This window comes from Eumetopias jubatus, unplaced genomic scaffold (genome assembly GCF_037043125.1).
Source record: "Eumetopias jubatus isolate StellerSeaLion01/CBP00866 unplaced genomic scaffold, mEumJub1_p1.0 scaffold_5, whole genome shotgun sequence".
Classification (NCBI taxonomy): Eukaryota; Metazoa; Chordata; class Mammalia; order Carnivora; family Otariidae; genus Eumetopias; species Eumetopias jubatus.
The window spans coordinates 119,960,209-119,976,069 of record NW_028274811.1 but is presented as its reverse complement, the minus strand read 5'-3'; the positions used below and the strand labels follow the sequence as shown (position 1 = coordinate 119,976,069).

At 40.9% G+C, this 15,861-nt stretch overlaps 1 protein-coding gene across 3 annotated transcripts in view; it reads right to left on the bottom strand.

The window, feature by feature from the left end:
• CUNH5orf34 (chromosome unknown C5orf34 homolog) overlaps positions 1 to 14,806 on the bottom strand; it is a 36,041-nt gene extending 21,235 nt beyond the window's left edge. For all 3 annotated transcript variants that reach the window (XM_028098018.2, XM_028098021.2, XM_088023698.1), the window contains exons 1-5: positions 14,719 to 14,806; positions 9,908 to 10,141; positions 9,657 to 9,746; positions 6,188 to 6,831; positions 139 to 237 (exon numbers count right to left, since the gene is read on the bottom strand). In XM_028098018.2, coding sequence (XP_027953819.1) covers positions 139 to 237; positions 6,188 to 6,831; positions 9,657 to 9,746; positions 9,908 to 10,102 — 1,028 coding nt within the window. In that variant the 5' untranslated portion in view covers positions 10,103 to 10,141; positions 14,719 to 14,806. The remainder of the gene's footprint in view (positions 1 to 138; positions 238 to 6,187; positions 6,832 to 9,656; positions 9,747 to 9,907; positions 10,142 to 14,718) is intronic.
• Between the last annotated feature and the right edge of the window lie 1,055 nt (positions 14,807 to 15,861).

The following is a 15,861-nucleotide window of genomic DNA, read 5'->3' as shown; positions in this document are numbered from 1 at the left end:
GAGACCTATAATATTTAGGACCAAACAGAAGAATGATGGCCCTGGCCAAACTGTCCTTTTGTGGGAGTCTGTCTGCAGGGCTAGTCCCCTCCCCTCTGACATCGCTAAAGAGCTCCCATTCCAACACAGGTGCCTTACCGGTAAGTTACACCTTTGTACCAAACCACTTTCACTAGCTCAGCATAGGAATATTCTTCATCAAACTGTCCTTGTGAAAGTGAATCACAAAAATTCCACCTGTGAAGGACAAAGTACAAGCTTGTAATTCTGGTCACTTAACATAATTACCTTTAGAATTCAACAAAATAGTGCTACTGTAACAAGATGTATTTCTTGTGCTCACTTCAGCAGCACATGTACTAAAATTGGAACAAGATGTATTTCTTGCTTAACTTGCTAGAGCAAAGAAAAGCAAAAATTAACATAAAGGTATATGAAGGAAATTGAAAACTTATTTTTCCATGTATTTTTTTCAGTATTTTTAACAATCTCACTATTCAATCTCAGCACAATGACATAAATGAACAGTTTTACTAAGCTTTAAAATTTAGGATTCAAACAACAAATATTTCCTGCACTATCTATGCCACACACACTGGGGATATAACACCCAAAAAAGCAGACACAGTCACTGCCCTCAGTGAAGATTCTTATCAAGCAGGGATGTTAAACAGTAGACAGAGAACACAAAAAAAGGAGAATTGCTGGATGCTGTGGGACTGTAGAAGAACCTAATCCTGTCTGGGAACTTTAGGACAACCACCCGAAGGAAGAAAACTTCTGCTGAGACCTGGAAACGCACACAAGTTAGCGAGCTGAGAAAGATAAAGCAGTGCTCCTGGCCAAGAACAGAGCAGGTGAGGTGGCAAACAAAGTTTGGACAGGCATTCTAGAGATTGTAAAAAGGCCACGAGTAGAAAAAGCAAGGGAAGCGTGGTGAGGATTACAGATGTAGGAAGGGATCAGAAAATGGAAGGCCTATTAAGCCATGCTTAAAGATAATGGACTTTAAGGTTAGTGGCAAGTTATTGAAAACTATTCATCTGGAAGCCTAAATCTCTTTCAATGTGTACTTATAACACTGGAACTTCCAATTTTAACTAGATAATCATGACAAGCCTGAAAAATCACTCCCCTGTTTTGCTTTAAATAACAAATATATATTCAGAGACAACCTGGGATCAAAGCCCAATTCTACACATGCTAGCTATGTGACTCTGCTCAGGTTATTTAACCTTCCTGCATCTCCAGGCTATCAGATTGGATAAAAAAACAAGACCCATTGATATGCTGTCTGCAAGAGACTCATTTTAGACCCAAAGACACCCCCAGATTGAAAGTGAAGGGGTGGAAAACCATTTACCATGCTAATGGACATCAAAAGAAAGCTGGGGTGGCAATCCTTATATCAGACAAATTAGATTTTAAACCAAAGACTGTAATAAGAGATGAGGAAGGACACTAGATCATACTTAAAGGGTCTGTCCAACAAGAAGATCTAACAACTGTAAATATCTACGCCCCTAACATGGGAGTGGCCAATTATATAAGTCAGTTAATAACAAAAGCAAAGAAACACATCGACAACAATACAATAATAGTGGGGGCCGTTAACACCCCCCTCACTGAAATGGACAGATCATCTAAGCAAAAGATCAACAGGGAAATAAAGACTTTAAATGACACACTGGACCAAATGCACTTCACAGATATATTCAGAACACTCCATCCCAAAGCAACAGAATACACATTCTTCTCTAGTGTCCATGGAACATTCTCCAGAATAGATCACATCCTAGGTCACAAATCAGGTCTCAACCGGTACTAAAAGATTAGGATCATTCCCTGCATATTTTCAGACCATAATGCTTTGAAACTAGAACTCAATCACAAGAGGAAAGTCGGAAAGAAAACAAATACATGGAGGCTAAAGAGCATCCTACTGAAGAATGAATGGGTCAACCAGGAAATTAAAGAAGAATTTAAAAAATTCATGGAAACAAATGAAAATGAAAACACAACTGTTCAAAATCTTTGGGAAGCAGCAAAGGCAGTCCTAAGAGGAAAGTATATAACAATACAAGCCTTTCTCAAGAAACAAGAAAGGTCTCAAGTACACCACGTAACCCTACACCTAAAGGAGCTGGAGAAAGAACAGCAAATAAAGCCTAAACCCAGCAGGGGAAGAGAAATAATAAAGATCAGAGCAGAAATCAATGAAATAGAAACGAAAAGAACAGTAGAACAGATCAATGAAACTAGGAACTGGTTCTTTGAAAGAATTAACAAGATTGATAAACTCCTGGTCAGACTTATCAAAAAGAAAAGAGAAATGACCCAAATCAACAAAATCATGAATGAAAGAGGAGAGATCACAACCAACACCAAGGAAATACAAACAATTATAAGAACATATTATGAGCAACTATATGCCAGCAAATTAGATAACCTGGAAGAAATGGATGCATTCCTGGAGATGTAGCAACTACCAAAACTGAACCAGGAAGAAATAGAAAACCTGAACAGACCTATAACCACTAAGGAAATTGAAGCAGTCATCAAAAATCTCCCAACAAACAAAAGCCCAGGGCCAGATGGCTTCCCAGGGGAATTCTACCAAACATTTAAAGAAGAATTAATACCTATCCTTCTGAAATTGTTCCAAAAAATAGAAATGGAAGGAAAACTTCCAAACTCATTTTATGAGGCCACCATTACGATGATCCCCAAACCAGACAAAGACCCCATCAAAAAGGAGAATTACAGAGCAATGTCCTTGATGAACATGGATGCAAAAATTCTCACCAAAATACTAGCCAATAGGATCCAACAGTACATTAAAAGGATTATTCACCACGACCAAGTGGGATTTATCCCTGGGCTGCAAGGTTGGTTCAACATCCGCAAATCAATCAATGTGATACAATACATTAATAAAAGAAAGAACAAGAACCATATGATCCTCTCAATAGAAGCAGAAAAAGCATTTGACAAAGTACAGCATCCTTTCTTGATCAAAACTCTTCAGAATATAGGAATAGAGGGCACATACTTCAATATCATAAAAGCCATCTATGAAAAACCCACAGTGAATATCATTCTCAATGGGGAAAACCTGAGAGCTTTCCCCCTAAGGTCAGGAACACGGCAGGGATGTCCACTATCACCACTGCTATTCAACAGAGTATTAGAAGTCCTAGCCACAGCAATCAGACAACAAAAAGAAATAAAAGGCATCCGAATCAGCAAAGAAGTCAAACTCTCAAGCTTTGCAGATGATATGAAACTTTAGGTGGAAAACCCAAAAGACTCCACCCCAAAACTGCTAGAACTCATACAGGAATTCAGTAAAGTGGCAGGATATAAAATCAATACACAGAAATCAGTGGCATTCCTATACACCAACAAGACAGAAGAAAGAAATTAAGGAATTGATCCCATTTACAACTGCACCCAAAACCATAAGATACCTAGGAATAAATCTAACCAAAGAGGCAAAGGATCTGTACTCAGAAAACTATAAAATACTCATGAAAGAAATTGAGGAAGACACAAAGAAATGGAAAAACGTTCCATGCTCATGGATTGGAAGAACAAATATTGGGAAGATGTCAATGCTACCTAGAGCAATCTATACATTCAATGCAATCCCCATCAAAATACCATCCACTTTTCTCAAAGAAATGGAACAAATCATCCTAAAATTTGTATGGAACCAGAAAAGACCCCAAATAGCCAGAGGAATGTTGAAAAAGAAAAGCAAAGCTGGTGGCATCACAATTCCGGACTTCAAGCTCTATTACAAAGGTGTCATCATCAAGACATTATGGTACTGGCACAAAAACAGACACATAGATCAATGGAACAGAATAGAGAGTCCAGAAATGGACCCTCAACTCTATGGTCAACTAATCTTCGAAAAAGCAGGAAAGAATGTCCAATGGAAAAAAGACAGTCTCTTCAACAAATGGTCCTGGGAAAATTGGACAGCCACATGCAGAAGAATGAAACTGGACCATTTCCTTACACCACATACAAAAATTGACTCAAAATGGTTGAAAGACCTAAATGTGAGACAGGAGTCCATCAGAATCCTAAAGGAGAACACAGGCAGCAACCTCTTCGATCTCAGCCACAGCAACTTCTTCCTAGAAACATCGCCAAAGGCAAGGAAAGCAAGGGCAAAAATGAACTATTGGGACCTCATCAAGATAAAAAGCTTTTGTACATCAAAAGAAACAGTCAACAAAACCAAAAGACAACTGACAAAATGGGAGAGGATATTTGCAAATGACATATCAGATAAAGGGCTAGTATCCAAAATCTATAAAGAACTTCTTAAACTCAACACCCAAAGAACAAATAATCCAATCAAGAAATGGGCAGAAGACATGAACAGACATTTTTCCAAAGAAGACATCCAAATGGCCAACGGACACATGAAAAAGTGCTCAACATCTCTCGGCATCAGGGAAATCCAAATCAAAACCTCAATGAGCTATCACCTCACACCAGTCAGAATGGCTAAAATTAACAAGTCAAGAAATGACAGATGTTGGCGGGGATGCGGAGAAAGGGGAACCCTCCTACACTGTGGGTGGGAATGCAAGCTGGTGCAGCCACTCTGGAAAACAGTATGGAGGTTCTTCAAAAAGTTGAAAATAGAGCTACCATACGATTCAGCAATTGCACTACTGAGTATTTACCCCAAAGATACAAATGTAGGGATCCGAAGGGTATGTGCACCCCGATGTTTATAGCAGCAATGTCCACAATAGCCAAACTGTGGAAAGAGCCAAGCTGTCCATCAACAGATGAATGGATAAAGAAGATGTGGTACATATATACAATGGAATATTATGCAGCCATCAAAAGGAATGAAATCTTGCCATTTGCAATGACGTGGATAGAACTGGAGAGTGTTATGCTGAGCGAAATAAGTCAGAGAAAGACATGTATCATATGACCTCACTGGTATGAGGAATTCTTAATCTCAGGAAACAAACTGAGGGTTGCTGGAGTGGTGGGGGGTGGGAGGGATGGGGTGGCTGGGTGATAGACATTGGGGAGGGCATGTGCTATGGTGAGCGCTGTGAATTGTGCAAGACTGTTGAATCATAGAGCTATACCTCTGAAACAAATAATACATTATATGTTAAAAAAAAAAGAAGATAGCAGGAGGGGAAGAATGAAGGGGGGGGGAGTCGGAGGGGGAGACGAACCATGAGAGACGATGGACTCTGAAAAACAAACTGAGGGTTCTAGAGGGGAGGGCAGTGGGAGGATGGGTTAGCCTGGTGATGGGTATTAAAGAGGGCGCATTCTGCATGGAGGACTGGGTGTTATACGCAAATAATGAATCATAGAACACTACATCAAAAACTAATGATGTAATGTATGGTGATTAACATAACATAATAAAAAAATTCATAAGATTCCTGTATCTCAAGTTCCTCTGCAAAATGGGGTGATAACAGTACTTACCTCATGCAATTTGTATGATAATTCAATAGGTGAAGTACCGAGGTGCCTGGCACGTAAGCACTTTGTGTCAGCTATTACCATCACTACTGTGCTATTTACAGAAGTTATTCACCTCTTAGTTGAGGGAAAATGTTTATATCTGTCCTCCAGAAACCTCTCCACGTTTACCACTTTTTTCAAAAATGTTCAATGAATCAATTTATAGTCAGCTAACCAAAGATAGGTGTGGCCTCTAAGACTAGGTATGAAAGAAAGAACCCAGGATCATAAATCAGTCAGATCCATGCTCCAGCAACCAATGCAAGGACTCCACAGAGGCAGCTGATGTTTCTCTGTGCTCCCCACCACAGCCCTGTGCCAACACTTAGCACACTTTAATCATCTTTTCAGTGACAGTGACCTTCATAGAGTCTAAGCTCCTAGAAAGCAGGGACTGTGTCTTGGTCATCTCTATAGTCTCTGTGCTTTACAAAGTATGTAGGGTACGGTCAGCCTTCCATAAACACTCAATGCATGGGCACAGAGTAAGGAACATAAGCAACACATGGGCTAGGGAAATGATTTACTATCGGTTATTAGCAAAATTTTGGATCACTGAACTTTCCTTAAGAATGGTAGCAGATGACTGAGAAAGAAAAATTGTCTTTACTTAAGGACTGGCTCTGACAAGAGCTTGATGACAAAGAAGCCATTCTTCCATTACCTGTGCAGGTGGGGGACAGGACAGCTGAGTAACAGGGCCCTGGGAAGAGCAGAAACCTCTTTTCCTCTTTCCTCTGAAATCTCAGAAGTTAATGTTCTACTCCGGGTGATGTCTGCATCACTTCTTGACATACTGCTGATTTTACTATGAAAATGAAGTGCTAAAGACAAAGGATACTTCCATTCCTCTGGGCAGGAGGCCACGGGCCAGCGCTGCTTCACCCATGTGTATACACATGTGTGTCGTGTACTAGGAGGGGGTGGCTCCTCCCTCCCTTCAGCTCCACCTACACAGCTCTTCTCTAAAGGTTCCTTGGATTTCGTGAGCTGACAATAAAGGTCATTTTCTTTATTCTTCAGTCTCTGTCTTGATAAACTTCCATATGTACAGATTTTGCCTGCTTTCTCAACTAGTTTGTCCTTTCCGGCTTGATTCTTCTTTTCCGACAATACTATAGACGAGTCTGGCTTCTGGCTTACTTTACACAAAAAATGTACTGTAAATTCATGCTGCGATCTGGGAAGGCAAAGGTATGCGTGCCCATCCAACGATGCTATCTTCACACTGCCCCTCTCCATAGATACCACGCCATCAGCAGTGTCAGGACTGGGCCATCTTGCTTCTGAGAAGTCAACGAAGATACGCTGAGTAGAGGGAGAAAGAGAGATGGGGAGCATTTTGTCAGCAGTCCAATGTTTCCATACATTTGATGCTTATATATTGTGTAAGAAAGCTCTTGAAGTTGGGTTTGTGTTTTACTACCTAGAGAGAATGAAAAATGGTGAGCCAGGTGTCGGCCTATATGTATTTTTCCACAGGATATTTGATATTGTTAAGATTATTTCTCTTAGAGGGCGCCTGGGTGGCTCAGATGGTTAAGCGTCTGCCTTCAGCTCAGGTCATGATCCCGGGGTCCTGGGATCAAGTCCCGCATCGGGCTCCCTGCTCGGCGGGAAGCCTGCTTCTCCCTCTGCCTCTCTCTCTCTCTGTCTCTCATGAATAAATAAATTAAAAAAATCTTTAAAAAAAAAAAAGATTATTTCTCTTAGAGAGATGTAAAACACACACACACACACAGATAAAAAATGAAAGAGAAGAAAAAGAGATAGATTTTCAGCCCTTCCCAAAAGTCTACCCTGAAAAAGAATATTAATGAGGGAAGTCCAGCACTACAATGTACAACACCACCACAACGTACTATATTCAAAGCAATCACAACTTAAATGGTATGGAACTAGTATAAAAATCATTGACAGAGCAACTCAAATAATAAGGAAATAGAATCAACCATATTTTAAGATGTTACATGTGATAACAAACTTTTCAAAACAAGGAGGGAAGGGGAGAATGACTTAATAAATGGTACTGGAATTACTGAATAGCATGTGGGAAACGCTATCTCAAAAGGGTTATTCAATAGACTAAATAAGATAACATGTATAAAGTACCTATCCTAGGTAGCACCTGGCATACCATACCCTAAAATAAATTCCAGGCAGCTTAAAGAGCAACATTTTTTAAAAACTGAATTACTAGGGGTGCCTGGGTGGCTCAGTCAGTTGAGTGTTGGACTCTTGGTTTTGGCTCAGGTCATCATCTCATGCGTCGTGAGATAGAGCCCTGTGTCGGGCTCTGTGTTCAGCGGGGAGTCAGCTTGGGGGTTCTCGCCCTCTGCCCCCCGCCCACTTGCACGCACCCTCTCTCCCTCTCTCTCTCAAATAAATAAATAAATCTAAAAAAAAAACTTAATTACTCAAAGGTAAACTGATCCTGACCAATAGCAAACAGACTTGTAACAGGTGCCAGTGCCTACTACATCTCTTCATATAAGATAAAAACAGTAGGTGTCACGTAACAGTCTTTTTTTAACCCATAAATATTTTTTATTATTATGTTATGTTAATCACCATACATTACATCATTAGTTTTTGATGTAGTGTTCCATGATTCATTGTTTGCGTATAACACCCAGTGCTCCATACAGAACGTGCCCTCCTTAATACCCATCACCAGGCTAACCCATCCCCCCACCCCCTCCCCTCTAGAACCCTCAGTTTGTTTTTCACGTAACAGTCTTTTAATCAATTAATCTTGGCAACAGTTAAACATTTCAGTTTCCATTTATATAAAACCTTAAATTTACAAAAACTAGTATCAAGGAAGCCTCTTAAACTTATAGTGCTATTTATGTGTACAGATGTTAGTACAGTATTCACTGATGGCAAAGCTGGCTTGTAAGGATGGTCAGTTAAGAAGGTTCTCTTTTCGGGGCACCTGGGTGGCTCAGTCGGTTAAGTGTCTGCCTTCAGCTCAGGTAATGGTCCCAGGGTCCTGGGATGGAGCCCTGCATTGAGCCCCATATTGGGCTCCCTGCTCTGCAGGGAGTCTGCTTCTCCCTCTCCCTCTGCCTCTCCCCTCACGCGAGCTCTCTCTCAAATAAATGAATGAATCTTAAAAAAAAAAGTTCCCTCTTCTAGAATTAGATTATCTAATAATCCTACTACAGCGTCAGCAGCAAATACCCTTATAGACTAAGTTACAGCTTAGTTTTTCTTGGCTCCTTTGCCATCATGACAGTAGCAGAAAGTGATTAAAAGACATAGTCTTCAGAGTCAGATAAACTTGGTTCAAATCCTGACTGCCTTTTAGAAAATGTCCACGAACAAGATTAGGTAAACTCTCTGAGATTTAGTGCCCTCACCTGTAAAAAGGGGCTGAATATACCTGTTTGACTGGCTGGACATCCATTTTGATTATCAGGAACCCATGCCATACTGACTGGTGTTATTAAATATGTTTACTATCATTCCTAATTCTTGACACAAAGTAAATCCTCAATAAATGATAGCTATATTATTATTCATAAAAGTTCAAAATAGAATATGAGCAAAAAAATAAAATGTACATATCTATAAGTAATTACACATCTCTATTGAACATTAACTGCACATAAACTACAGAAAATGGCCACATAATTTCTTAATTTTTTTTTAAGATTTTATTTATTCATTCATGAGAGACAGAGGGAGAGAGAGAGAGAGAGAGAGAGAGAAGCAGAGAGAGAAGCAGGCTCCCAAGGAGCAGGGAGCCCGATGCGGGACTCGATCCCAGGACCCTGGGATCATGACCTGAGCCGAAGGCAGACGCTTAACCATCTGAGCCACCCAGGCACCCCAATTTCTTAATTTTGAATACCTCCGAGAATCAAAAAGTCATCAATCAGAAAAATTCTGAGTAGAATCTTTGGCTACAAAGATTCTGGCAGGAAGATGAACTATGTACCTTCAGGGTCTCAATCAATATTTAACATACCAGAACACCCTAGTCTGGTGAAAAATATAAGCCTATGCATTCTACAGCAACATGTGTATTCCCAAGTCTCATAAAGAAAAAGATTAAATATGAAACTACCTGTTTCTAATTACTTGCCCTCAAATATTACTTATAAAAAAAAGCTTTGAAAAATTACCTTTTTTCTTTCAGAAGGTATGATGCTTTCAGATAAAAAAGGGCAAACGGCAAAAGAATTTCGAAAATCTAGGGCTCGCTGTAGTTGCTCCTACAAAAAGAAATACAAAATGTAACCTTAAAAAATGTAAAATAATTTGAAAATCAATTTAGAGTGACAGTAATCTGGAATACTGATTACTTTCCATACTCTGACTACCTTAACAATATTCTGGCATCAGAAAGAGTTGTTTCTGTGTCATCTTTACTTACCCGGTAAGTGCTAATAACGAAGTGTGTCCTTTGACGAATTCTTTCTGGTTGTTCTAAAGGATGTGCTGAAACAGGAGGTGCCTTTTCAAATAAAAATTCAGAGCCACATGGAGAAAGCTGCAGTCTGGAACCATCAACATATTGCACTTGCACTGAATCGTCTTCATAAAGTACCATTCGCACCTCTGCTGCCATTACTAGGACTATGGATAAAATGTCCTTCCAAGGTGAAGACTGAAGGAAATAGGAAATAGGGTAGCACAAATAGTTTCTTTAATGTACAAAAGTTCTATAATAGAAAATGGATGCATTTTCTAAGAACATAAGCAAAATGTATTTCCTTGTATTTTTGTTGGAGGAAAAGTGATTATTGGGGCACCTGGGTGGTTCAGTTGGTTAAGCATCCGACTCTTGGTTTTGGCTCAGGTTATCTCACGGTTGTGAGATCTAGCCCCACGTTGCGCTCTGCACTCAGCCCAGAGTCTGCTTGAGATGCTTCCCCCCTCCCTTTCCCTCCCCCTCTGCTCCTCTCCCCATGCTCTCTCTTTCTCTAAAATAAAAAAAAATTTTAAGAAGCAAAATAAATAAATTTTAAGAAGCGACTATTTTAGGGGCACCTGGTTGGCTCAGTCGTTAAGCATCTGCCTTCAGCTCAGGTCATGATCCCAGGGTCCTGGGATGGAGCCCTACATCGGGCTCCCTGCTCCGCGGGAAGCCTGCTTCTCCCTCTCCCATTCCCCCTGCTCGTGTTTCCTCTCTGTCTCTTTCTGTCAAATAAATAAATAAAATCTTAAAAAAAAAAAAAGAAGTGACTATTTTACTACATACTTTTAAATTATCTGACATTAACAACCTGAACAGAATGCCTTGATTAACCCCGAGGGCTTTACTCCAATGTGGGAAGATAACCTAACGGGATAAGAAAGCCCACCAAGTTATAACTGCCTTTGTAATTTCAGTAGCTTTAGTTCTCCTGAAGTTTAATTTCTGTAAATTATATGCTCAGTAAGTCAATTCATATAATAAGCAAATTCCAGCTTTGCGATAAGAATACAGCAAATCATTTGTAATATATGCAAAAGGCAGGCCAAAAGTAACTATTAGGCCTAAGAAAAAGAACACTGAAAAAGAAATCCCAATACCTGGATTTTTGTTCCTAGTCTGACATTAAGGAAGTAGTTCCATGGTCACTACTGAGCAAGCTAAGTAATCTTCTAGTGTCTTAGACTCACTCTTATTTCACTGAATTCAATTTCCTCTTCCCTACCTCTAAAATGACTGTCATCACCTATGCTTTCCTTATAGGGTTGAATGAAGGGCAATTAGAGGGTTGGATTCCATTCATGCTCCACCATTTACTAGCTAAATGCTTCAGGCTGTTTGTTTCCTTATTTGTAAAATGGGGCATGGTAACAAGATTGTTGCAAGGATTGAACAAGACAACACATATGCCAGTGCCAGAATTGCAATGTCGCTTTGTAGGAGCCCAATTAATCTTTTTTTTTAAGACTTTATTTATTTGTCAGAGAGAGAGAGAGAGAGCACAAGCAGGGGGAGCGGCAGGCAGACGGAGAAGGAGGTAGGGGGAGAAGCAGGCTCCCTGCTGAGCAAGGAGCCTGTGCAGGACTAGATCCCAGGACACTGGGATCATGACCTGAGCCGAAGGCAGACGCTTAACTGACTGAGCCACCCAGGCGTCCCATGAGCCACCCAGGCGTCCCAGAGCTCAGGAAATCTTACGATTCCTTTCTAACACCATCGCCATGCTCTCTGACACTTACCCATCTCCCTCTAGAACATCATCCTTTTTGTTTTAATATTTATTCATTTATTAGAGAGGGAGAGAGGGTGGGGGAGGGGCAGAGGGAAAGAATCTTCAAGAAGACTCCTCGCTGAGCGTGGAGCCCAACGCAGGGCTCCATCTTACTACCCTAAGATCACGACCTGAGCTGAAACCAAGAGTTGGAAGCTTTACCAACTGAGCCATCCAGGTGCCCCAAGGACATCATCCTTTTTAAGACTTTCCTTTCTAAACACTAGCCCATCCTCTTCTAGGACATTATCTCCTACTACTCAGGTGATCAACTTCCACCTGACAGAAAAAAGTAGCTTTCCTCAGTTTACCCTTTTTGCCTACCAAAAAACTTCTCAAGTATAATATCCACTCATTGTCTACTTTCTCTCCCATCCATCTTCCGTCCATTGCAATCCAGCCTTCCTCCACCTTTCTACTGAAGTTGTTTCACCACGGTCACCAATGTCTTCCCACACCCAGTAACTTCAGTCTTCATCCTACTAAACTGCTCACTCTGTGATACTGCTGTCTACTTTCCCCCGCACCAAACTCTCTTTCCCTCTGCCTTTTATTTTTTTAAAAAAGGAGGGAGTGCCATGGTTTCTCCCACTACATCTACCTCTATTTTTATTTTAATTTTTTTAAATTTTAAGTAGACTCCACACCCATCATGGGGCTTGAACTCATGATCCTGAGATTAGGAGTCACATGCTCTACTGACTAAGCCAAACAGGGACCCCTACCTCTGTTTTTAGTTTAATCATTCCTTTCACCATGCTCTTAAATCAAGGATTTAAGACCTGACCTTATCATATCATCTCTTACTATAACTACTTATGTTGCTTTTATGCCCACCTTTGCTTTTTAGAAAACTCTTACGCCCTTTCAATGTATGTAATCAGCTACATATGACTGGCCTATAATCCTTTGTAAAATATGTCAGACTATAAGTACACATTAAGCCATATGGTCTCTCCTGAGGAGATTCACACAATTTTATTAATTCCCCTCTCTAGAAAACTTCCAAATCCACCTGACCTCTCCCCAGAACTTTAAGCTGCCTGCTAGACCTCTCTTCATGTCCTTGTCCCACAGATAAATCACTCAATGAACATGACTAAAATGGAACATCGTCACTCCCACCAAAGCAGACTTCTGTAACATCTCCTAATTTCACTTTCACTCTTACGTCCCTCCCTCAAGTCCAGTCTACATGCAGTAGCCAGAGGGATCTTTTAAAATAAAAATGAGATCTATCACATCCTGGCTCACAATCTACCATTTTGCACTTAAATAAAATTCCAAACCATGACCTATAACAGCCATACAATCTGGCCTCATCTTCCCCTCCAAATGTCATCTCCTAACTCTCTTCTCCTGTTCAGGACACTTTAGCTACAGTGGCCTTTTTAATGTTTTTAAAACAAGCTGTTTCCTATCTCAGAACCTTTGCACTGTTCTTTCTGCCTAGCATGTCCTTTCCCTGGCTTATTACATGGCTGGTTCTTTCTCTTTTAAGCTTAAATATCACTTCCTCAAAGGCCTGACTTATTCAACTCAAAGTTGTTCCCAACCACCTCCCAATCACTTTTTTTTTTTAAGATTTTATTTATTTGTCAGAGAGAGAGGGGTGAGGGGAGAGAGTGCACAAGCAGGGAGAGTGGGAGAGGGAGAAGCAGGCTTCCCATGGAGCAGGGAGCCCGATGCGGGACTTGATCCAAGGACCCTAAGATCATGACCTGAGCGGAAGGCAGACGCTTAACCAACTGAGCCACCCAGGCGTCCCTCCCAATCACTTTTTATCCATTTCACCTTTTTTACTCATAGCATCTATCACTATCAAAACTGATTCTATTCCTTTCCCTGCTTTTTGTCTTTTTCCACTAGGATATAAACTCAATCAGACCAGAGATCTCATCCGTCTTATTCACAGTAGTATTCCTGGCATTTAAAACAATATTTAGCAAATAATAAGGGTGCAATTGATATTTAGTTAATGATGAAAGAATAAGTAAGTGAATTTCAAAATTCCTGCTCCTCCGGAATTTGCAATTTGAGTTAATGGCATCTCAATGTTAGCAATATTTGACTTTTCACTCTCTCTCCACTCCCCTGTAACATGTCTTGTTGATTTGGTAGGTTTCTTTTATGAACCTGGCTCCTTTTCCATTTCCGTCCATCAACTCTCCCCTCCGTTTCTGCACCTATCTGGAACCTTCTTCAGTTTCTTCCCTCTCCATTTCCAGTATTGCTGTTATAGGTAACTTTCCACAATCTGGACAATACCAACCACTTTTCATCACTTGTTTACGTGCTTGTTCATGTCACAAGCAATAAATATTCATAGCAATAAATGTATTTATACTGCATACACACACATATACATATAAATCTCAGATATCTACTTGCTATTTCAGAAAAAAAAAAAACACGTCGGAAAACTTGTCTTTTCTGATTGCCAATTAGGAAAATGTCTCTATGTTTGGCCAAGTTTTTAATTTAAAAAAAAGGGGGGAGCCTGGGTGGCTGAGTTGGTTAAGTAACTGCCTTCGGCTCTCGGGTCATGATCCCGGGGTCCTGGGATAGAGGCCCGCGTCGGGCTCCCTACTCAGCGGGGAGCCTGCCTCTCCCTCTGCCTCTGCCTGCCACTCCCCCTGCTTGTGCTCGCTCGCTCTCTGTCAAATAAATAAAATCTGTTTAAAAAAAATTTTAAAAAAAGTTTACAGAGATATAATCATTATTTATTCAACAACAAGCAGACACAAGAAACAGTGGAATATCTAAAGATCCCGGCATATTATTAAAAAAACATAATCCGGCTCCAACCCACATTTCAGCCTCATCTCTACTGTCGTATTCCTGTTTGTTTTCACCACCCAGTACATTACGTCAGAGTGTTTAACGATCAAAAGCCACAAGCCTGTACTTGACATCAATGGGACCTCATTCTTCCAAATGGCAGTATCTAGTTACAGAAAAAGCCTCACCAAAACAATAACCAATGTCTTGGACTCACACGGCAGTTCTGAGACGAAAATTCCTGGAAATGAGGCCAAAGGCCCCTTTAATTTGCCAAAATGCTTGAAGCCTGCCCACGACCGCTTCTCCAGGGATATTTCTTGAATTTGACAAACTACCAACGGTGATGTTTCTTGATGAGAGAAAACAATCACAGCCGCAGAGGAATAAGGTCACAGAGAGAGTGTTCGGGCCGAGACGTCCATCGTGTCAGGGTAGCGGGAGAGAGGCGGCAGCGCCAACTATGAACCCACAAAGAAAACACAGGAAATCAACAGCAATTCAAATCTTCCCGCAACCTGGGGAAGCGTCTTTCCTCTCTGGAAAAAGACCGGAAGTCCCGCCCAGTCCGCGCCCTCCGCTCCGGGCGCCAATCTCCGTCGCGCTCCTCGCGAAGGGCGGGACCGGAAGTAAGGGAGGCGGGCTTTCCCTGTCCTGAACGTGGTTGCTTCCTTCTTGATCTTTACTTCCGATGCTCAGGTTGGGACCGGTCCGACCTAGCTGTGATTCGTCCTTGTAGGACAGTTCAGCCAAGAGCTGTTAGTGGAGTAATGCGTATTTAAATAATCTAAACAGCAATTATACCTTAATAAAGCTGTAAAAAAAAAAAAACCAAAAACTTGGACAAAGATAGAGACCTCTTTTCCTAATTTGGTATCGTGTATCTGCACTTTTTTTCTAAAATAGCAAGTAGCGTGGCTGCTAAATTTATTGTAAGTATTTATAGGGAACTTACTATGTGCTTGGCACCCTGGGGATTAAGCAGGGAATGAGACCCAGGGTCGAGGATGGGGTCTGGAGATTAACTGGAAAGAAAGGAGTAGACAGTAATTTGGTCACAGTAGTGGTTAAATATTCCTAAACTAAAATACAGAGGTCTGAGGTCTGTGAGAGCATGTAGTGGACAATTTCCACTGAAATCCAAAGGGTAAGTATGTTAGCCAAGTACAATGTGGAAAAAGTGTTTCAAGCAGAGCTAACAGCCTGTGTTAAGGCCCTGAGGCCTAAAGGAAAGATCTTGTCCCCTTCGAAAGGCCAGTTTGATTTAAGAATGATTGAAGAGGAGAGAGAGGCTTTTAGGAGCAAGAAGCCTGAATGGGGGCTTAGAGATAGGCAAGGGCCAGATCATTATGGATTTATG